A 23,526-nucleotide genomic window follows, 5' to 3' on the forward strand; every position below is an offset into this window, starting at 1 on the left:
ATGTTTGCTCATTCAGAGTACACATTGGAGGCTGGGGCGAATTATCTGTGAACAGTTGCTAGGACAGTTTATTGATTTACCCCCTAGCTGAGGAAATTGTCATGTTCCATAACTTTCAGGGAACAGTTTAATTTTCTCTCTTATGTAGGAGGAAAATCTCCCGGCTGTGCCTTATTCCAGAATTCTGGCTCTGAACAAACCTGAGTGGCTGCATATATTCTTTGGTGTGATTGCTGCTGCCTTCTCTGGTGGCATCCACCCTGCATTTTCTGTTATATATGGAAAAATCATTGGGGTAAGTTCAGAACTGTATGGTAAACTAACGAACCAGGCACAAATGCAGAACTTTAAATCCTGCTCGACCCTCCAGCTATTCCTCTCTATTGATGCCTTAGAGCCTCCTTCTACTCCCACTGTCACTGAACTCTACAAGTCTTTCCATTGACTTTAGTAGGAACTTGATCAAGCCCTTGATCTCATCTCCCCACTTGAGACTTCTTGCCTATTTTCCAGCCCTGTATTTGGAATGACTTCACCTTTCTAGTGAAGCAAATCTCCTTTCTTTATCAAACTCACAGTTTTCATTTACCACTCTCCACTGTTGTGCAGACTCCCTGCCTTGTACCTGACCCTGCTCTTTGCATTGTACCCATTCTCTTCAGACAGTAAGCTCATTCAAGGTATCTTGCATTCCAACATGGTTGTAAGTACCAGGGACATCCATGGGATGGTCTGAATAATTAACCCCTTAATTCCTGAATCATTTCAGGAAAGAAATGGAGTCTTCCTTTGGATTCCAGTATATGATCCTAGGAGTTGGAGCAGCAGCCAGGGAGAATGGTTGGAGCAAGATGTTTAGGGAATCTTTTATCTTCAGGCAAGAGAAGAGGGGTAGTCAGCTGGAGGGGAGGTCGATGGTCTGCCGGAGTGACAGCATTCAGTGAAAGGCAGATAAAAGCTGGGGAAGTGGCAGCCTGGAGGCAGGGTTTAATAGGACTGCAGCTCCCAGGCAAATGAGGAGAGGGTCTGGTGGAGGGCTGGAGAAGGAGCAGCTGATGAGAGGCAGGTCAGCCGGGAGAGGTGGAGTGACCTCCAGCCAGCAGCAGAAAGATGAGAGGTGGCAGAGTTCAGTGCTGGGGAAGAGCTGAGAGAAGGTGAAGTTCAATAGTTTCTACAGTGTTTCCGGAGCTATTGTAACTGATCACTTTGTGCTTTTCTTACATAGGCTTTTCAAGAAACAGATGCTGAAAAAAGGAGCAAAAACACCACATTGATTTCTTTAATGTTTCTTGTACTGGCAGTGATCAGCTTAGTAACACACATAATCCAGGTAAATTTCACTACATTGAAAAGTCAAAGCTGAATATCTGGTCACATACATTGTGGTCAAGATTTTCAGATCTCGTTGAGAGGTATGTTGGGGACATAATGCAACTTTGTATTCACTGTGTTTCTGAGAAACTATTCCAGAGCCAAGCCACTGAATGACTCAAGTGGCTGGTATGGAATACAGAGCCTTACCCTTCCCGATTGCCAGTTACAAAGCAGCCCAGGGCAGCAATGTCTGAAAGGTGCTGCTGACCGTTCTGTGTCCTAGGGGGAATGCGTTTGGGCACAGCCCAGTTCCACTACATTGGTGTGTATGTTACAAAAAACACCGGCACAGTCGGCACTGTTAGATAGCAGAGTGAGTAGTGTTGTGGAAAAACAACCACACGTTGTGTTTGGATCAGAACACAGCCTGAGGCTTCCTTTATTAATTACAAGCATGCAGGGGGTGACTGGTATTGGAACTGTCCCCCCGATTTGAGAAACACACAAGCTTTTAAAGCTTAAAACCACAAACAAATTACACATACTTTTCATGTTAATTACCTTATTTGGGCTACATTGCAAAATTTATACAGGTCAAAAATCAAAAAGAACAATCATCTCCCTTATATGGCCTTTTGTGTTATTGTTATTCCCAATCTAGTTCTTCTGCGGTGTGACTTTTCTAATGCTTTCATTGCGGTTATATATTTCATAAACTTGGCTATTGCAAATTGATTGTGTTTGGGGACTTTCCATTTCGCCTTCTCATGCCCCCTATACACAAAAAGCCATTGTTCTGTTTTGGGGACTTTCCATTCCTCTTTGCCTCCTTATGACCCTTACACACAGAAACAAGCTCGGCTAATACTTAAGGCCAACTAGCTTGACCAAAGTTTTAAAGGCCCTCTTTCGATTTTCCTCTACAGTAGTGAGGCTAAGGAATGAGTAAGCAGGGAAGGTGATTCCACTGCTGACCTCTGCAACTTGCTGCAGAAGCATGTGGGTGGGGCAGTACGATGAAACTTCAGTTTCCAGGAATGTGTGTGGTACCTTTCACCAGCTTGAAATTAACATGTCAAACCATATCCCAAAACACTGTGTAGGTTCTGTAAACTGTGTGGCTGAATGGTTAAAATATCATCACATTTACAGCAGGTTGTTCTAAATATGACTGTACAGCCCAGCACATTCAATTCAACTGTTTTATTTCCCATTCTCCTTTTTCAGGGATTCACGTTTGCAAAGTCTGGGGAAGTTCTGACCAAGAGATTGCGATCTTTGTCATTCAAGGCATTGCTTCAGCAGGTATGGGTCACGTTTCTGGGTCAGAGCAATAGACAGCAAATATTCAGCACTCCTGCCATGTGAGCCAGATGGCTTTTGTGGGCTGATGTTTGTATAACACCATGAAAGTTTCTGGTTCCATGCGGTCTGTGTAGAGCCTCCCTCCAATACAGCTTCGAGAGAACCCATCCTTTTAGTGAAACTTTAACAATGCACAAGCGGCAAGTCTCTGAGCACATGCGCAGGGTCGGCTCCAGGCACCAGCCGACGAAGCACGTGCTTGGGGCGGCACCTTGTAAGGGGCGGCCAATCTTCAGGTGGCGGGGTGGTGCTCAGGGTTGTTGGATTTTTTTTTTGGTTCAACAGGGCGGCGCTCGTTTTTTTTGTTTGTTTGTTTGTTTCAGCGGGGCACGGTGGCCCTCGGGAGGCTTGTTTCAGTGGTGCGGCGCTGGGAGGGGGGTTGTTTCGGCGGGCAGGGTGGCGCTCGGGGGGGGGGTTGTTTCGGCGGGGCAGGGTGGCGCTCGGGGGGCGGGGTGTTTCGGCGGGGCAGGGCGGTGCTGGGGGGGGTGGGGTGTTTCGGCGGGGCAGGGCGGCGCTGGGAGAGGGGTTGTTTCGGCGGGGCAGGGCGGCGCTCGGGGGGCGGGGTGTTTCGGCGGAGCGTCACTGCTTTTTTTTTTTTTTGCTTGGGGCGGCAAAAAGTTAGAGCTGGCCCTGCACATACACGAAACAAAATAAAGCCAAAGCATGTACAAATTAACTCAGTGCTACTCGGAGAACTGTCTAATTTTGAAGCCATCTCTTTCAGTATCGACCATACTGAAGAGTGTATAAAGCATGCACGTATCTGAGTGCATTGGTATATTTGTAAAGATTAACAAAACAGAAGTTAAATCTCTATCTCACCCTGGTGGTCATGATATAAATGTTTAGATAAATAGGTTTAGGTCTGTTTGCATCAAACTCCATAGCAAACGGACCATATCATAACAGGTATAGGGTCTCAAAGCATTATCTTTGCTCGCTAGAGTGGTTTCTCTTGTCAAGATGACCAGCTGGATCGGGAATGTTTTACAATAATACTGTTGCAACATGACTCTCCTTCTATACTCCCTGCTGATGGATCCCTGGGAAAGGACACACCTCTATTTGTTCCTTGCAGAGGATTCTCTGTGGGTAAACGATTAGGCACCCTGCACACCCATTGGAAGCACTTGGTATCGCAGGGTTGTGCATATGCACAGGAGCATTAGGAGAGGGAAATTACACAAAAACCCAAACCTCTCCTTCTTTTCCACTACCTTTAAGGATAATAAAGCTGATTCTCCTCCCATGTGCACCCATATTGATCAGGAATAGCTCTACAGAAGTCAGTGTAATATAAAAGGTGTACGAAAGGAGCACTGTGCCTATCAGATGTTCGTATGGGCATGGAAGACACTCTCATTATGGTGCAAAAAGAACAAGGAGTACATGTGCCACAAGTACTCCTCGTTCTTTTTCCTGATACAGACTCACACGGCTACCACTTTGAAACCTGTCATTATGGTGCATGACACGTACTTGACTCTAAATTCTATAATCTTTGCAGTTGTTAGCACCTGGATTGTTAACAGTTTAATGTTCTGAGGGTAAGAAAAGTTTATTTAAGATCGTTTTCAGTATATCTGAGAAATGTTATTCATCACAAAAGAAGAGTGAGTAGCTTAGTGCTTATGTTGGCTCGCTCTCTTCCCCAAACATACATGCTAGTCAAGCTTTAAATGTTCATACATTGTACTAATGACCCTGACAAGTCTGAGTTACGATAAGAACATTTCATTTGCAAAAGCAAAAATAACTGAATCATCTATTCCCTTGCAGGAGATTGGGTGGTACGACGATCCTAAAAATGCCATAGGGGTTTTGTTAACCAGACTAGCTACAGATGCTTCACAAGTCAAAGGGGTATGTTTGTTTTTGTTTGTATGTTTTGCTTACAAATAAGAATTGCAGTGTTGGCAAGGGACGATGAAGTTATTTTGGAAAACGAGTTGGTAAATCTACTCTAGTGACCGGCTGACACATTTAAATAGCACACTATCAATGTCTTGGAAACAGTTTCACTAGTCCCAATTATGACGATTAACAAAGCTTCGGCAGATGTTCGTACACCTTCCATTTCCTTGATGTAAGCGGCTAAGTAAACAACTTGGTAACTTTAAAAATAAGTCACCTCCAAGGGACAGTGTAAGCACTTCTGCACCACTTAAACTGCATGATGGAGCAAAGTCTTCAGTGTATCAAGTTGCCACTTCAGTTGCTTGGAGGGGCTGTAGTGTGGGAGAATTGCATTGCAGCCAATGCCCTGGCCTCATGTTGACGTGGCTAGATTTCTTCTTCCCAGCTCTGTCCACTGCATTTCACACAGGAAGCCTGTTTATGTGGGCTTTATGGGGTGATGTGAGTTGTCATTAATACAGAGTATCAGTGATGGCAGAAGCACTAGGGACTGTGTGACTTTGGGAAGTGGGGTAGCATAGGAGCCACTGAAAATCCTACAGGTAAGTGGCAAATTCTGCAGAATTTGCCAATCTCCCCTTTTCTCCCACCACATGACCCCATCAAAAAAAAATCAGAAGAAAAAAATCAGCCATACTTTTTAAAATAAATTCACTCATGAGCAAAGAGTAATAAGTTTCCTGATTTATTCAATAGTTTAAAATAAAATTAAATTTCTACTTCACTTGTCTGGAAAAAAAAATCCTTCCTCAACTCCTGGACTCACTAGATCCTCAGACTCACTAGATTTCATACTCCCTCCCATCTCCTCTTTAATGGCCAGCACAGAGTAGGAATCAATTAAATATTTGATGGAACGTACAATTACTTGAATATTTAAAAACTGCAACTTAATTCTTGAGGGTAAGGTCCATCATCCCAGCTGTCACGGTAAAACAGGAAGAAGGTGGTGCATGGGATCCAAACTATAAAAAAGCTTAATAGATCAAAATGAACATTCATTCTCCGGAGCAGTGGTTCTCAACCGGCTGCGAGCAGGTTTCAGGGGGTCCGCAAAGCAGGGCCAGCATTAGACTCGCTGGGACCAAGGGCAGAAAGCCAAAGCCCCACCTCATGGGGCTGAAGCCCAGGGCCCTGAGCCCCACCACATGGGGATGAAGCCAAAGCCTGAACAATGTAGCTTCACGGGGTGCCCTGTGACATGGGACCTCAGGTAATTGCCCTGCTTGCTACCCCATAATGCCGGCCCTGGCTTTTATATGCAGAAAACCAGTTATTGTGGCACAGATGGGCCATGACGTTTTTATAGCATGTTGCGGGGGAGGGTGGGGGCTCAGAAAGGAAAAGGGTGAGAACCCCTGCTCTGGAGAACAAAGAAATATCAGTGAGTGAGAGACAAGGTGGGTGAGGTAATATCATGTATTGGACAAACTTCTGTTGGTGAGGGAGGCAAGTGTTCGAGCTTACACAGAACTCTTCTTTAGGTTTTCTTCACCAACAGAAGTTGGTCCAATAAAAGATATTACCTCGCCTACCTTGTCTCCATAATAGCCTGGAACCAACACAGCTACTGCTAAGTAAGTGGGTAGCCATATGTTGTGCTAGCTGAAGTCTCAAAGTGATCTTTATGTATAAGCCCATAGAGTATATGACAATAATTCATGTTGGCATTGGTTTGGTTTTATAATTTTATTGAACACAAAAGTCTCTTGAGGGCAGGAAAGCCTCTGGCTAGCAAAGAAAGACTCATACTTCCCACCCAAGGTTTTCTTGGTTTGTCCACAGTGCGATATTTGAAAGATGGATTGTTTCCACAAAACTTTCCATTTCATCTGCAGGCATGAGTAGAGCTGGCCAACATGTTTTCAGTGAATGGTATTTTTGCTGAAATATGTATTTTTAGGGGCCCCAAATCTATTCATGAATTCACGAAAAATTGACTAATAGTCAAAAGAGATAGGAAGGGAGATTTGATTTAAGTCTAAATGTTTCATTTTGACCATTTAAACATATGCCATTTCTACTTTTGTTTTGAAATGGCTTTTCATTTTCAAATTTGACCAAATCAAAAAGAGGAGAAAAACACCACAAAATGGCCAAATCAATAGAAAAAAATTGTGTGTGTGCGGGAGGAGGCGGGGCGGGGGAGTTTTTAGTCAACCAAAATGTTTTGGTAAACTTGAAATTATTATTTGTTATTCAACAAAAATTTTTTTTAAATTGTTTCAGATCTAATCAAATCAATTTTTTTCCCGATTTTTCCAGTTTGGCCCCCAGCTGGAAAATCCAGTATTTGCTCAGCTGAGCCATGAGTATTGTCAAAGTTTACACAGATCCGATGTGCCAATTATCACTTTTACATTTCTTGATGACATGGATGTGCAGATCCTCAGGGAGAGAAGAGCTCTTTGGTGTGAACGCTCATTTCCTGCTGCTAACACTGCTGAAAACAAAGTGCCTAATTAAAGGAACCTGCAGCTTCCATTATCTCCAGCTGATGTACAGCACCTATGAAAATCAGGCCCTAGGTGCCTTAAGCTGGGCACCCAAAAACGGACATGCCCCAAATTAGAGGCTGTTGGCTTTTCCTGATTTCTGTGCCTTGTTGTGGCACAGGAAGACCCTGATATTTTTTGTTGAATTGAGCCCATGTGGCGACATCTTCATCAGGCTTCCTGAACCTAACCCACAGCTAGGGGTATTTGCATATGTAATTGTCCATGTGGGTTTTTGCATATACAATTGTCCATTTTAAAAGCACAACATTTATGATTTTTCTTCCTCTGAATATTTGATCCTGAGTGAACAATGATTTCATACATTTGATCTCTATTTTGTGTGTCAGGAATTAACTCTAACTTTGGACTCTTTTGCTTTTAATAGGCTACTGGAAGCCGACTTGGCTTGTTCACTAAGACTGCCTCTACCCTTCTGACCGCCGTCATTATTGCTTTTGTACATGACTGGCGATTAACTTTGCTTATCCTAGCCTGCATTCCTTTCGTTATTGCTGCAAATGCTATTCGACTGAGCTCTGTGGCTGGTCAGGCATCAAAAAATCAAAAAGCTTTGGAAGAGGCCGGCAGAGTAAGATCCCCAATATAAACTAAATGAGTATAATGTTATATCGTTCTAAGGACAACATTGTCAGTGGTGATTGTCTACAGAAATTACTCTGAAAATATATTAAATAAAACAGTGATAAAGAGAGACACTCTATTATAGTGGGATGCTAGCTCCACTCTAGTTTAGGTTGAGGATGACTTTTCTTATTGCTTTAAAATCCACACAGTTACTCGTATTGCCTTGAAATTCAATGGCAAAAAAATTATGTTAACACAAAGTTAAGGTTGCTTGGTGGCATGTTTTCCCTTTGGAGAACCTTGAGTTGAGCAAAACTCAAACTTCTGAACATCAGGAATTGCAGTAATTCCCCAATGCTCCCTGTTAACACAAGTAGTATGTGCCCAGGGGATCTGGGTGAGTTTGTATTCATGCGGCTAGCTCAAGCCACTGCTCCTGCCACCCTAACTATGGACAGTGGGTACATATATGCGAGCTGGGACTCGCACCTCCCAGTTAAAGTGTAGGACTACTGTTACATACAGGATATCATCTCAACCTACACTTTCACTTAGCCATCCTGAAAACATTAGAATCTTTTCAAATTCCACCTCACAGCTGGCAATATCCTTTGTAATTAAAGCCCCGTGCCCTGTTACTGACATAACCTACACAGTTCCACATAGAACTGAGACATAGTTCATCTTGAAGGTACACATGCACCTCCTGCCTTTCCACACACACACACACACACAGATCTCCTCATATCTCAGTCACAGCTCTGTCACACATCTCCAAGTCATCCATAGATCCCGCTAACACGCCTACCAAGCAGAGCTAACTACTTCCTCTGCTCTTCAGTTCAGCTCCATCTGCCACTGAGCACACTCACTTTTCCTGGAGTGTGCATAGATAATAAATGCTTAGATTACTCATATGCCAGCTCGCTACTGAAAATACCCTTTCTAATATAGCCCCTGTGCCCTTCTAATGATATAAGGTACACAATTCTGCATTGTACTGATGCTCACAGGATCCTGAAGGTACATACCTAGCTCCTCCCTTAGTTCAGACATCAGAGGGTGGCAAACACAAGAGTTCCTCCTGTCCTAAGTTCTGATGTCTCACACACCTCAGAGTGATCCACTCGTCCTCACATCACCAACACACTTACCAAGCAGGCCCAACTACTGTCTCCACCATCTAGTGTAGGTACACGTAGCATCCTGATTGCATCTGGAGTATATGCAAACAATTCCCATTGGCTACTGCCAGCTGTAGGGAACAGATGGAACATGGGGTGGGCAGCCTTTTTTTTTTTTTTTTTGGTCTTGTCCTGTAATATTGTTAGATGGAATCCTGTGGGTGACAGTGAATGGGCTGTAAAAGGAGGTGAAGAGCTTGTACATGTCAGCAGCTGCAGGGTTGGCAGAGCAAAGGTATGTGTGTTAACTGGGCACTGCGGAAAGAGGGCAGAGGTAAGCCTGCATGGACAACCTTATTTGTGCATCTTCTGGTTTTCAGTAGTTTGAGTTTTGTTCCACACAGCATTCTGCAGGGTTACGACATACCCCCAAGAAACCTTAATTCTGCATTTAACGTTGTTCTTTGCCACGGAATTTCCAAGGGTTTTTTTTTTTTTTGGAGCAGGAAAAGCTCTGGTGGTGTTAGGAGGTAGTGGCCATATAGGTAGTTGTACATCTAGTGTTCCACAATTAGCATTCTGAGCCAGCTGCACCACCTGACACAAACATTCATCAGCTGTGCCTCACCAGCCCTGCTTCAGAAAACCTCCCCGGCCATGCCTCTGACCCAGTCACTGCATTCCCCCGTCCCCACTACCATACAGAGGCCTCCCTATTGCAAGCAGGGAACACCTCTCCCTGAAGTTTTCACTCCCTGTGTACTATCGTGTCTATTACTGTCACTTCCTCCCTCCTCTAATCTGACTCACATGCAGTGCCTGAGGTGAAGGACAGTTGTGTTCCAGGGGCATAGTGTTCCTGGTCGTGTTTCAGAATGGCTAGAGGGTGGAGTTTGTAGCAGGCTGGTGGGAGAAATCACAGATAGGGTTTGTGTTCCAAAACACCGACAATTTTAGGTTTGAGAGAAAAATCCTCTGACCCCTTTCCAAGGTGTACCCCCTCTCCAAGGACAGTGCGGTGTCAGAGCTTGTAATGGTTTCCAGTCAGCCATGAACCCTCCAATTTCCCCATTAACGTGCATCCAGTAGCTTTCCTGTAATGTTGGGGTGCACTGACAGAGCTGAGAGGTGTAACGGGTTAGGTGCACTGGTAGAGCTGGGGTATAGGAAGGTTGGGGTACACTGGAAGGGCTGGGGCTGCAGGAAAGTTGGAGTGCATGGAGGGTTGGGGTGCAAAGACAGCTGTGGGTTGCAGGGAGTTAGGATGTCAAGACCAAGCTGGGGGTTGGGGTGCAGGAAGGTTGAGGTGCAGGATGGCTTGAATTTGTTGGCAGAGGAGGCACAGGGGGTTGCTATGCATGGCTGGGGTGCACTGGCAGAGCTGGGGTGTCATGTGCCTCCATCACCTCTTCTCTCCCCTACCACCTATTTCTAGTTACCCCAATCCCCCCTCCCAGCAGGGTTGTAATTTTGGTTGAACCTATTCTTGGAGGTTTCATCACATGACACAATCTTTAAAGACTAATCTTTAATTCCTGAAAAACAACGAGGAGTCTGGTGGCTTTGTGGATACAGACTAACACGGCTACTCCTCTGATAATTTAATTCTTGGAAACTCCAGGACAATCGTGGAGGTTTGGCAACCCTCATTCCAAGAAAGTTTACACATCCAATTTTCCACCCAAACTCTTTGATTGCATTTCTCCCAAAATGAAATTACCACCTAAAACTCTCACCTTGTAGCAATCTCCAGCCACTCAGTTCAAAATTCCTTTTGTCTTAGGTGGGGGGTTCTAATTAACTTATCTTTAGCAGTGTTAATGGAAGGGTGAGTTCACAGCCATCCAGTGGTCTGTGATTCATCTTCCAGGTCTTAGTATCTACCTATGAATTCTAGATCTAGAGTTCTAGCTCTACGTTTTTGGTTTTTTTAAAACACCGACCACCTAGAACCTTTTTTTAAAAATGGCTGTTTTAGGGCTTATATCTCCAGAACATCTAGCTCAACAGATGTCAGCTTTGGGTCACTAACCCTACCCTGCCATCTCCTGAGATGCACCACTATAAATTGGTGAACCTTATGGGGGCGCAAGATATGTGTAGTGATCCAAATTAGGGGTCATTTGACCAAGGGGTTCACGAGATGTTGTTTCCCGTCCAATAATCAGCTTTTCTAAAGGTTCGTTCTAGAAATGTTTTTTGCCCACATCTAGAGATCAGACCACGGGTCTGATCCTGGCACAAGGGTCTCACTCACTTGAGGATGACTCCAGAGAATGCATGGCATCCACTAGCCCTTTGGGGGAAGCAAGATTCAGAACATTATCAGCAAAAGAGTTTGGCCATCCACGTAGGCTCTTGAGTAAAGGTCAAGCACTCCACAAGTTACACTGAGCACGTATGTAAAACGAACCCCAAAGGATTTGCAGGTAGACTATGGTCAAAGCAGCTGGATAGACTGAAGAGATGCACAGTAAGTGTTTGTTTCTGAACTCCCCCAGCTAGTGATAGTTCACGGCCCCCCTTTGCTGAAAATCTGGGAAAGCTTGGCTGGCATATTGCTAAAATCTGTTACTCTCAGGCTTTTATTTTGGAGGGGGGTGTAATGTCATCAAATTATTTTTGTTTTAAAATATCGGCGTGCAAATGCTTGCTGGCAAGAGAGGAGCATTTTAGGGGATGGAGGAGTTAGGGGAATAGGGTGAGAGGGGTTTGGGGCTGTATGGAGAAGAGGGGGGATTATGGGGAGGGAGATAAATGGGGACGGGTGGTAGAGGAGGTTGGGTTTGGGGAATGGATACTGGGAAGCAGACATGAGGGTTTGTTGCAGAGGGTCTGGGGGGAATAGGGGCAGCTCCACATTCTCCCCATCTGTCCCTTTTGTGTGTGTGCTTGAATCTCGGGGACCCACTAGCTCTCTAGGGGAGTCTTAGCCTCTCTGTCCACCCCCTGTACGTGAGGTGGAATTTGGGGGGGGGGGCTTGCCTCTTTGGGGGTGTCTGAGCCCTGCTCCTGACCCACCTCTGTTTGCCAAGCTCTGAAGCTGCCTTGCCCAGCCGTGGAGATCTATCTGCCTTCCATGCCCCCTCTCATGTGAGCCAGGGTCTGCAATGGGCATTGCTTTCTAGAGACATCTAAGCCCCTCTCCCTACCTCCTCACATCAGTTGGAATCTGGGGTGCTTTGTCCCTCTAAGGGAGTCTGGCTCTTTCTCTCTACCTCTCCCCAGGTGAGCTTGGATCAGGGAAGTCCGGGTGCTCTGAGGGGGAAGCTTAGAACAGGCATGCTCAGAGCATGCCCCAAGAACACACTGCTGAGAGAGGGGTGAGGAGCTGAGAATGGCATGTCAGAAACAGTCTTGGGGAGGGGGAATGGGAAAATCCACTGGCATGAATGGAGCTGTTCAAATGTCTCAGAGCTAGGTGATCAGGTGTCTCAATTTTATAAGGACTGTCGTGAAACTGGGGGCTTTGTCTTATATAGGTGCCTATTACTCCCCACCCCCATCCTGATTTTTCACACTTGCTGTCTGATCACCCTACTCAAAGCTAGATTCTGGCTGAATTCAGGCTGGGTGTTCACTTTCAGCTGAGAACATCTCATTGAGATGAATGGGCCACTCCACAGCTCTTTGAGACTATTATGATGCTGATGGATGTGCGGAGCACCTCTGCTCCATTGGCCTTCTAATTTTATACAGCATTATAACTGAGCACCAGCTCTGCTCTAGCTAAAGTGGGGAAGCCCTTCCTGTTTAAAGGATGACTACTAAGTATGCTAAAATCTGTGTTTACACAGATTGTCTTGAAATTTGCTATGTGTCATGAAAGCGTAGGGTAGGGTGAGTGATCCAAAGATGGAGTCATTTGAGTATGGGGTTCCCCACAGCCTTCAGGGCGAAAAAATTGAGTTAACAGATTTTAGCAGCTTTGAAGTTCTAACCCCACCCTGAGCAGAAATCTGAAAATAAAGTGTAAACTTTTGTTTTAATTTGGAGAAATGGACTCTGAGCACAGCCGATAATTAAGAAGGCTCTCAAACTGTGTTTGAAAAGAAAATTAATTACAAGGGGTTATTGCCGTGTAAGAGTAAGTGGGAAGAAGGGGCTGTTTGGAGTCTAGAGCAAGGGATGGGGGCACAGGTGCTGACTCTGGGGGTGGAAAAAAATTGGTGGATGCTGAGCACCCACTGGCAGCTCCCTTCCCCCACAGCGCCTCCCGCCCACCTGTGGCCCTGCTGATCAACTCCTTCCCCCTCCCTCCCAGCGCTTCCTGCCCACCACAATCTGCTGTTTCACGGTGTTCAGGAGGTGCTGGCTGGGGTGGGGGCGGGGGAAGCAGTGGGGATGAGGTGTGCTTGTGGAAGGGGGAGGAACTGAGTGGGAATAAGCAGGGTGGGAAGAGGCGGGACAGGGATGGGGCTTTGGGGGAAGAGGTGGAGTTGGGGTGGGGCCTGGAGCTGAGTGGGGTTTTGAGCACCCCTGGAGGAAGAAGGAAGCTGCATATGAGGAGGGGGATAAATGAGGATGGGTGGTAGGGGTGGAAAGAAGGGTTGGGCTCAGATAAGGGGGAGGGTGGGGATTGGGGGAGTGTGAGGGGAGAGGATGGGGAATGTGAGGGGTGGCAGAGGAAGTTGAGGATTTGGGGGTGGGCTGTCAGGCCAGAATTCTCCCCTTCTGTGTGTGCTTGGATCTGGGGGAACCCTGCTCCTCCATGTGAGCTGGGATCTACGGTCCCTGCACTTCTTGGAGTGTCTGAGCCTCTCACCTTGCCCCCCAATGAACCCAGGATCAGGGGGGCCAAAGATCATGCAAATTTAAACATCTGAAATCCAGAAAATGAAAAGTGAAGATACACGTTACCCCTGTGGGAGTGCTGGCCAAAGTGTATCGGGGAAGGGCCTGGTTTGGAGGAGGGGTGGAATGGGTGGGCCAGCACATGGCTGGGGAAGCCTGGCAGAAGCAGGAGGAGTCCCCACTGGGGGTGGGTAGTAGGAGTGTGGGGCTCACCCAGCTCAATGTGCCACTCAGGCTGCATAACCAAGGTAGCATGCAGCCCTCCAGTGAGCTGCTGCCTGGGATGTGTGTACTCAGAGCAAGGAGCAACTTCTTACCTTTTAATGGCTTCTATAGTGCCAGCTAATGCTACTGTACAACAACCTGTACCGGTGGGGGGAGGAGTACTTAGGAATCACATAGCAGCCACGTTGGCTTAGTAGAAAGACCACTGTGTGACCTTAGGCAAATAATTTAATAGTTGTGCCTCAGTTTTCCTGAGAATGATATTTAATCTCCTTTTTTAAACAGAAAAACTCTTGGAGAGCGAAAGATGAAAAGTGCTACAGATGTGCTAACTACGTAGTGGTAGGAGGAGACTCAAACATGAGTGAATACTTCATATCTGTCTTGTCTCCCGATTTAGATTTCAACGGAAGCGGTTGAAAATATAAGAACTGTGGCTTCATTAACTAGTGAAGATGCATTCTATGAGAGATATAATGCAAGTTTGAATGGTCCATACAGGTAGGATTTGCTCTCAAACAATTCTGTTTTTTAAAAGCAACAAATACGTGTTTTCTTAATTTAAAACTACTCAAGATTTATTCATATTACATTCATTTGCAGACTGAAAATATTAAACACATAAATTATTTGAAAAGATTTTGGCAGGGTAAAATGTATTTACTCGGTTTCTTTAAAATACGTTCTTAGATGCTATTGTATGTGATGTAATATTTGTGTGTGAGAGAGAATGTAATGACCTGGTATAAAGTTTTTATTAACATGAATATGGGATGTTTATTTGCTTCACAAGTACTGCAGCAGAATGAGTTTCATAGGTCAAGTGGCAAAGACTTTATACTACATAACATCACCATGTATTATGACTTCTACTACAAGTAAGGACTTGCCGGTCTTGAAATAAGGTGCATTTGTTTTTCCCCTTTGGCCTTTTCAGTCACACTTCACAAGCTAATCACTCCAGGGGCTAATTTCTAATATCCAAATATGTCAGACATTTTCCTAGTCTCCATTTTATTTAAATGAAATGATCTACTATCCATTTTGTTTCTTTCCCCTTAAATATGTTTTGAGTAAAAGCAGGGATTGAAAACGATAGTCCTCTGCCAATGACAGTTTTATGATTCCATATTCTATAAACCATCATCGGTATGAGAAAAAAAATCTGTATTTCATTGGAGAAATGGGATTCTCAGCTTTAGCACTTGTCTCTAGTCCTCTCAGATCATTGTATCACAATATTATGATTTATAGAGAAACTATTTTGGGAAACATTTAAAAAATATATGATCACTAGAGATAAGTGAAAATCTGAATTTCCATCCTGTGGGAAATTCTAATATTTCAACCTCTCTTTTGCTCTGAAGTGGGACAAAATGTGAAAATATATCAATTTTTTTCATGGAAAGAAAAGTTTTTTTAGAAATGGCAAATCATTCCATTTTTGCTTTTTTTTTCTCCAAACAAAATATTTTTATATTCCTAAATAATTGAAATATTACATTTTTCTTTTGTTTAACTGATCTGAAAGTTTTTGTTTCTATCTAATTCAACATCAAACTGCATTTCCCTGTTTTGGAACATTGCCTCTCTTATGGGCCGGGCTCCCTGGTTGGACTACATCTCCCATGATGCAGTGTGGTCTCCCCTCTGAAATGAGTGGCATAATGCATTATCGGAGTCACATGGCTATCGGTGCAAAGCAGAAATATTTCAATTAAGGTCAAACCAACCCCGAATAAAATATTTTGTTACCTTTTTCCCAATGGAAATTTTCAAATAGGCAGAAATTGCGTTTTCTGTTGAAAAATCATTTTGTCAGAACTAGAACCAGTTTCTTTGTCACAGCAAGGTCTGCACATAATTAAGGTGATCCAGTTTTACCATCCCACACAACAACATTGGTCACCATTTAAAAGTCACCACTGTACAGTGGGGTCTGAGTTGCTAGTTTTTCCCCTCCTGTACTCAGAACAGGCAATATCTGCAGTGCTTCAGTTATGCTGTGTTGTAGACATTGACTTTTCTATGGTGACCACTACATTTATCCAAATTGTCCAAAAATTCAAGCATTCAAAGATCATAAGGGACTTATGGAAATTATCAATTTGCTTCGTGTCAGATTGCTTTGGCCATCCATAAACATTTATTCTGGAAACCAGCATTCCAGTGTTAAAATGTTATGACTATTAAAGGTAATTTTATCGTAAGGTCCAATACAGCAAACAGCTAGTTGGGATGAAGGGATCTCATTTGCCATAAGTTCTCTCCAGAGGCACCTTCATGGAGCCCCTAGTGTGCAGCTTTATTAATTATTATTATTTATTATTTGAGTGAGTGAGGTATAGGGTTTACCACCCCAATCCAAAGGTCTGATCATCTTCCAGCCAGTCTCTCCTCTTGGCATTTCATGACAATTTTTTCCTTTAACATAAATCTTTTCTTTTATCAGGGACTCTCTAACAAAAGCCCCACTATATGGACTTATCTATGGAATAGCCCAATGTGCAAACTACTTTCTCAATGCAGCAATCTTCAGATTCGGGGCATGGCTCATTGCTAATTGTTATACAAACTTTGAAAATGTATTTATGTGAGTATACATCAGTTCAAAGGCAGTGATTTCAACACATGGTAATTGTGTATAAGTCTAGTTACTGAGGCAATAGTGCAAGAGGTCCAACAGTTTAGAAACTGGTCAGGAGTTGAATTCAGAAGGGTTATTTCTGGGAGAGGAAGCTTGAAACAATTGTGTTGGCATGTATAGAGCCTGGCTCAGTTTATTTACTATGGGAGAAACTTTTACTGCTGACACTTCATTGCAGACAACAGGCTTTGTGAAATGCTTCTGCGTGGAGAAATTACGTACCATTAGTCGCCCGTAAAAATATTTGTAGCTGTAAACCTTTGTTTCTAATCCTTTGTGTGTAATTTTTCTAAGCCATAAAATTCTAAAAATGTCCCAATTCTCAGATTTATAGATAGTGTTAAGTCTGTTTGTTTTAAATAAGGAAAACAATGTTTGTAATGTATGAACAATAATAAAGAAGTCTCTCTTTAGATGAATTGAAAGATGTTTTGTGTTTGGTTTTCAGAGCCTTTTCTTCGGTTCTAAATGGTGTTGTAAATGTTGGTCGGTCCACTTCTTTGGCACCAGATTTTGGCAAAGCTAAAGTTTCTGCCCAACGAATCTTTCAGCTTTTGGATCGGAAACCCTTAATTGACAGCTATAGTGAAGAGGGTACAAAACTGGTAAGGCCATTCAGAAAGTCCTTGAAACTAACAAACCTGGCGGTTCTGTATTGTCCTTAATTGTATTAATCTTGTTAAATTGCCTTTTGCAATGTCACAGAAGACAGGACCAGACAGGGAGGGTAAAATTTAACAGCAATAACTAAAAATATTTATATTTGCCCAGTGCCATTTAATACTTTTTTGCTTCAGAAATTAATAGAATACTTTTAAGTGCGGTTCTGTTTTGAAAAATGACTGGAAGAATGACATTTCATTCACCTGTTCTGTCCGTTGGATGTATTCTGAGGCCTTGTCTACACTACCGGGGTAAGTTGACCTAAGTTACGCTACTCCAGCTACGTGAATAATGTAACTGGGTTCGATGTAGTTTAGGTCGACTTACCGCGGTGTCTTCACTGTGCTGCGTGGATGGAAAATGCTCTCCTTTCGACTTACCTTACTCTTCTCGTTCCGGTGGAGTACCAGAGTCAATCAGAGAGCACTCTGCTATCAACACCTGCAAATTAAATGCAGTAGTATCGATCTCCCTGGAAGTGAAGAGCAGCCCAGAGTTATAACTGCTTTCTTTAGCAATACAAGTATGTTTTCACTGCTTTTTACTACTGTAAACTATGCAGCTGTGGGGGAGAGTGAGTTAGATTCTATTCCTTCTTGTGCATCAGCAACAGACTTGTTTGCTAAGTTCCAGTCGGTTACATCTGTGTAACAGAGAGTCAAGGTGGGTGAGGTAATATCTTTTATTGGACCAAATTCTGTTGGTGAGAGAGACAAGCTGTTGAGCTTACACAGAGCTCTTCTTCAGTTCTGTATAAGCTCGAAAGCTTGTCTCTCTCACCAACAGAAGTTGGTCCAATAAAAGATATTACTTCACCCACCTTGACTCTCTAATATCCTGGAACCGACACGGCTATAACAACACTGCATACAACATTTGAGTAACCTCACTCAAGTCAAAGGGGTTGCACAAGTATTAATGAGGACGTAACTTGGCCTGCAGAATCTTTTATTCCTGGTGATTATATGTGAGATGGAAAGAACCCATATTGTCTCTCAAAGTCCAGTGTTGACTATCAGAAACTCATCTTTGTATTTGTAAACTGAACACATTTCATATTGTCTCTCAGTGCTTTCCATAAATGCTTTTACAAGCAGAACCAGCCTTTCAGAAACTTGAAATTGCTTTAGAATTCTAGCTTTTGGATGGTGGCCTCGATTCAGAAAAGGACTCAGGCACATACTGTAAGCATGCCCGTAACTCATGTGCACAACTTTAAATCACACATGTGCTTGACTACTTTTCTGAATCAGCTCCACATGCCCAGACTACTAATGCTCCAAGGGAAATATCTTCTTGCGGATAAAGACGTTAATTGAAAGTGAAACCACTCTGGGCCAAATCCTGATGCCAGTGAAGCAGCTGCCTTCGACTTCAGTGAAACTAAGATTTGGCCCAAAGAGTTTGAACCTTGAAAGTCCAGTTCTCTAGGTGCTGTAAGAGCCCATTGTACTCGCAGTGCTGGTATTGTGGTCCTGGAGCTGTCCCATTCCCCAGGCATCAGAGGAGGCTCCCACAGTCTCTCCTAACATCTCCTTCACTCACCCTTGTCTTCAAGTCTTCTTCCTTGCTACCTCTTATACTCAGAGCTCCGTTCCTACATAAAAGAGCCAATCAGCTACCCTTTCCTTATTCAAACCTACATTTAAAGCATAGTTGTCCTTGAAAACTATGACTAATCCACCAAAGTAAAAATGTTTAACCTAATCTGAGATCTGATGTTCACCTTGTACTATGTTCATCCTCTGTACTATGTGTTTAAATTACACTATTTAGAGAGTGAACTCCCAGGGGCAGGAACTATGTTTTCCTCACACAATGATAGTGTCTGGATTATATGTATTGATGACGTAAAAGAGAGGTATTAGGGTTGTTTACTTACCTAAAGTAATGATAGTCCTTGCAAACCAGGCTGAAAAGGAATGATATAAATGAGAGAGATGAAGAAAAGAACAACTCAAGAAGGAGGTCCTGCACATAGAAAATATCAATCCAATCACACTGCATATTTAAGCAATAATAAACTGACAGAAATGCTCTGGGTTTGACAGTGCCATACCATTTCTAATTGACTTGTCAATGCCTTCATTTAAATGACCATACTGAGTTGTGTTTGATGCTTCTGTACAAGATAGTCAGGTCTTCTGTCATACATTTATATTTTCTAATGTTTCTAGAGTCAATTTGATGGCAACATTGAATTCAGGGACATCCATTTTGTATACCCTACAAGACCAGAAGCTCACGTTTTGCAAGGACTCAGCGTGAAGATTAATAAAGGACAGACACTAGCCTTGGTGGGGAGCAGTGGTTGTGGCAAAAGCACATCCATTCAGCTGCTGGAGAGATTTTATGACCCTATGGTCGGACAAGTGGTAAGAAGACATTTGTGAAGCTGTTAATGCTTAGAGCTTATAGAACTGTTCTTCAAAGTATTTTACAAACATTAAATCATCCGCACAACACCTCTTTGAAGTGGATAAGTGTTTTTATGGGTCCGGGTAGGTAGAGAAGACTTGGGACTTGCTTAAGGTAGAGCCAGGAGTAGAACTTTGGATCTTCTGACTCCCCGTCCTGGCTTTAGATCAGTGGATTGCATCTCTTTGTTGATTTATTTAATATATTGGAGGGGGCATTAGAATACTTCCCATAATGTAACCCTTGTCACTAGTCCTGGAGTCATGATAACATGACACAATTTGAGGTCTAATTCATCACTTGATGAGACTTTTGATGCAAGTCCTATTAATGATGATGAGAGCTCCAAGAAGAATAGCCTAGAGATGGTGAGTCAAAGGACGTTTGAATAAATGCCCAAAGATGTGGATTCTTATTGGAGCTCTTCAACCGTCTAGGACTAAGAAGCTCATGAACAGACTTTCTCATGAGATCTCTGGTCCCTGCCATCATCAGTAAAGATGGAAATTCTGTGAGTACATCTCGTTATAGATTGGCAATTCCACATCTATTACAGAAGCTAGCAGAGCAGACATCCACAAAAAAGTACTTCTGAGAGGAAAAGGTTATCTGAGCTTCTTTTGAATTTTCAAAGAGTTTTGGTTCAGTTCAATTTTGAATGAAAGATTTGGTCATCTATTCTTTGACCAGAAGTGGTTCACTGACCACTTTACTTTTACTGTAACTCTAACACAGGTCAGAGGATTTGTACAGATTGGTGTTTCACATTTACATTGTACGCCTGAGGAGGAGTATTGCATTCTGCAGGGAATGATTTTTCCCTTTTTCTGTTTCTAGTTTGCAGACGGGTTCGATACCAAGTCTTTGCATTTGCAATGGTTAAGGTCCAAATTGGGTATTGTGTCACAGGAGCCTATTTTGTTTGACTGCAGCATTGCTGAAAATATCCAGTACGGAGACAACAGTAGGGTTGTCAGTCAGGAGGAAGTTGAAGAGGCAGCTAAAGCAGCAAATATTCACACCTTCATAGAAAATCTCCCAGAGGTAAATGAAAATGTCTTTCCAATCTCAGTGTGGGGCAAATATTCACTGTGACCTATCTAAGCAACTCCCATTAATGCAAAACAATATGCTTTTTGGTTTGTTTGTTTTAAAAAAGGTTATTTTCTTGTGGATACCATTCTCAAAGAGGAAAATAGAAAGCTGATGTTTTAAATTGTAACTTGCAGTATGTATTAACACATAGGCAGTCATAATTAGCTAATTCAAATGCAAAATCTGCGCTCCAGTTTTCTTGTTTTCCTCCAGCACAGAGATGTTATATAACAGCTATAAAAGAGATATTTGATTCTAAACCTTTATTTTCATTTCCTCATAAACTTTGCCAATTCCTTTTCCTTTTTTGGCTGAACCTTTCTCTAATTTTAGTCTTATCTGAAAGGTAAAATGTTTCAAGTATATCTTAACCTTCATGTTTGCCATGGACTTAGTTTTCAAAGTGGAGAAAGACCTTGGAAAAGCCCAGAGAAATCGGGCTTCCTGTAGAGTTGCATGGAATTGGAAATGACAATTGAAAAAAACAATATTTCTTTTTCATTACCACCTAGTTTTTGAAAATGTACTTAGAAGAAAGTTTTGGATGTGTAAGAAATAAACAGTCACCTCCTGAGTGTGGGTCTCTAGGGCCTTGAAATTATAAAAGTCTCTTGAGAGCTATATGTTTAAGTACAGGTGTCTTTGACTAGACACATCAGTGTTTGCACCACTTGGGAGTTAGTCTTTTTCTAATGCTGAAATGAATTTTCATTACAGAGCAGTTATCAATACGTGTAGCTGTAGATATGCATTTTGATTCAAACAGTTAATAAAATCTTATAAAATTTTATTTTTTATTACAAACCATTACATTATTCTTTTTACTTTCACGGTGGAAATGCTTAAGACAGTACATTATCTGCTATTAAAAATATAACTTTCTGTTTCTAACTTTCCTTTACAATGAATATTTACTTATACAGAAGTATAACACCCGAGTGGGTGACAAAGGAGCACAACTTTCTGGAGGTCAGAAACAAAGAATTGCAATTGCTCGTGCTCTAGTTCGTAAGCCAGCAGTTCTGCTTCTGGATGAAGCCACATCTGCTCTTGACACGGAAAGTGAAAAGGTTAGTAATATGCATTCTACCATTTGTAATACACACAAAATTACAGGGTTCGAATGCTTCACTTCAAGCACACAGGTGCTCCATCTACAGTACAATTTTGAAAGTTCCACAGAACAATCCTTAGCTCACTCTCTGTCTACAGCCTGCTTTGCAAGGTGTAGAGTGCTTTCAACTCCTGGTGTCTAAATTTGGAGCTGATGGTAGTCAGCAACACTTGGGGCTGGAGACAAAGTGGGATTTTCAGAACTCCTCAGTTTTGTCCTGCCTCAGTTCCTTCAAAGTCAGTTATGAAGTCAATGGGACTTTTAATGGGTTCACAGTTAGTCCAATGCTGAGCACTTTGGAAAATCCCATTGATAATTAGCAGCTTTGAGTTTGAGACAGGTGTCTTCAAACAGTAGACTGTGATCTACTAAAGGAGGCCTTGTAAGGCAAGTCAGCAGCTCCGTCCTCTTCCCTTCAGCCAGTAGCACTAGCAGCAAAGTGGGTCTTTTTCTGCACTATTTCCTGCTCTGTCTGGGTGAGCAGGTGTTGCTTCAGAGACTCAGAGGGATCCACTCTGCCAGTAAAACTGCTGGCTGTCAGGACAGAATGGAGCAATGAAGAAGTTTAATGTTGTCCTGCCTCTGTCCGCTTCCCAGTCCTTTGATCCACCTGCGTTCAGAGGGTTAGAGGCGACACGCAGGAGCAGCTGGCTTGGAAAAAAGGCTTCAGCAACACCTGCCACCTCTCGGGAGATGTTGTGCAGTGAAGAGAGAGTAATTAAGCTGTCCCCTGCTGCTCAGCTGGCTGAGCTTCCTCACCGCATCCCCCGTCTCCAGGAGAGGGGGAGACTCCATAGGGACGAATAAACTGTTCATTTGGGTGGGGACGCAGTAGAAGTGAAAAATGCCACCGTGCAAACCGCCATCCAGTTGTGAGCCAGATGTCAGGATCCTGAATTTTGGATTTTTATGGACAACAAGAAGTGTCTGGCATTGCTGGTACTATCAATGAACACGCAAGTTTTAGTCATGTCTATGTATTTGGCTGGTCTGCTTTCTCCAAACTGATCTAAGTGTTGTGCATGTCTGACTGACAAACACCTGGACAGGTGCATATGGAGGGAGGACAGAGGTTGTTAGTTTCTCTAAATTTGGCATGTAGTTGGAAACAGACAGGATGCAATGTCAAATATAACACACACATTTGGTAATCAGCCAATGTCACAGACAGTTCATTACACCTCTGCAGATTAGTTGTGTTGCATGTTAATCTAAGTTTTTTGTTGGTCCAAACTAGATCCTTATGGACCTCGTTCTGCTAGCCTGTGTTCCTGAGAGTAGTCTCATTGACTTCAGTGGAATTACTCACACAAATAAAGGTTGTAATATCAGGCTCCTGTGTTTGAGGCCTCCTTCATGCATGGGAAGTATTGACTCCTAAACCGCAGTGAGGAATACCCAAGTGATAATGTGAACTATAAAGGTGAAGGTGTTACCTATGAAAGGGAAGATTCTCCAACTAATAAGTTTTTCACTGCATCTGTCTGCAGATTGTCCAGAAAGCCTTGGACGATGCCAGGAAGGGTCGAACCTGCATTATTATTGCTCATCGCTTGACGACCGTCCAGAACGCTGATGTCATAGCAGTGATTCATAATGGAAAAGTAGTGGAACAAGGGACTCACAGCCAGCTGCTGGCAAAGGAAGGACATTACTATGCACTTGTAAATGCACAAGTTTCTCATTAACATTAATGTTACAAACTAATCTATTTATATAAATACACACACAACCCACAGCTAAGTAATATTAAAGATGCACCTCATT

At 43.0% G+C, this 23,526-nt stretch overlaps 1 protein-coding gene across 1 annotated transcript in view; it reads left to right on the forward strand.

Moving 5' to 3' along the window:
* The window catches only part of LOC101931388 (ATP-dependent translocase ABCB1-like), a 432,036-nt gene that overhangs the window by 260,345 nt on the left and 148,165 nt on the right, over nucleotides 1-23,526 (forward strand). Inside the window, exons 18-25 of the mRNA XM_065583266.1 lie at nucleotides 149-295; nucleotides 1,226-1,330; nucleotides 2,542-2,619; nucleotides 4,459-4,542; nucleotides 7,480-7,683; nucleotides 14,223-14,323; nucleotides 16,275-16,415; nucleotides 16,918-17,074. Coding sequence (XP_065439338.1) covers nucleotides 149-295; nucleotides 1,226-1,330; nucleotides 2,542-2,619; nucleotides 4,459-4,542; nucleotides 7,480-7,683; nucleotides 14,223-14,323; nucleotides 16,275-16,415; nucleotides 16,918-17,074 — 1,017 coding nt within the window. The remainder of the gene's footprint in view (nucleotides 1-148; nucleotides 296-1,225; nucleotides 1,331-2,541; nucleotides 2,620-4,458; nucleotides 4,543-7,479; nucleotides 7,684-14,222; nucleotides 14,324-16,274; nucleotides 16,416-16,917; nucleotides 17,075-23,526) is intronic.

Source organism: Chrysemys picta, chromosome 2 (genome assembly GCF_011386835.1).
Source record: "Chrysemys picta bellii isolate R12L10 chromosome 2, ASM1138683v2, whole genome shotgun sequence".
In the NCBI taxonomy this organism is placed as follows: Eukaryota; Metazoa; Chordata; order Testudines; family Emydidae; genus Chrysemys; species Chrysemys picta.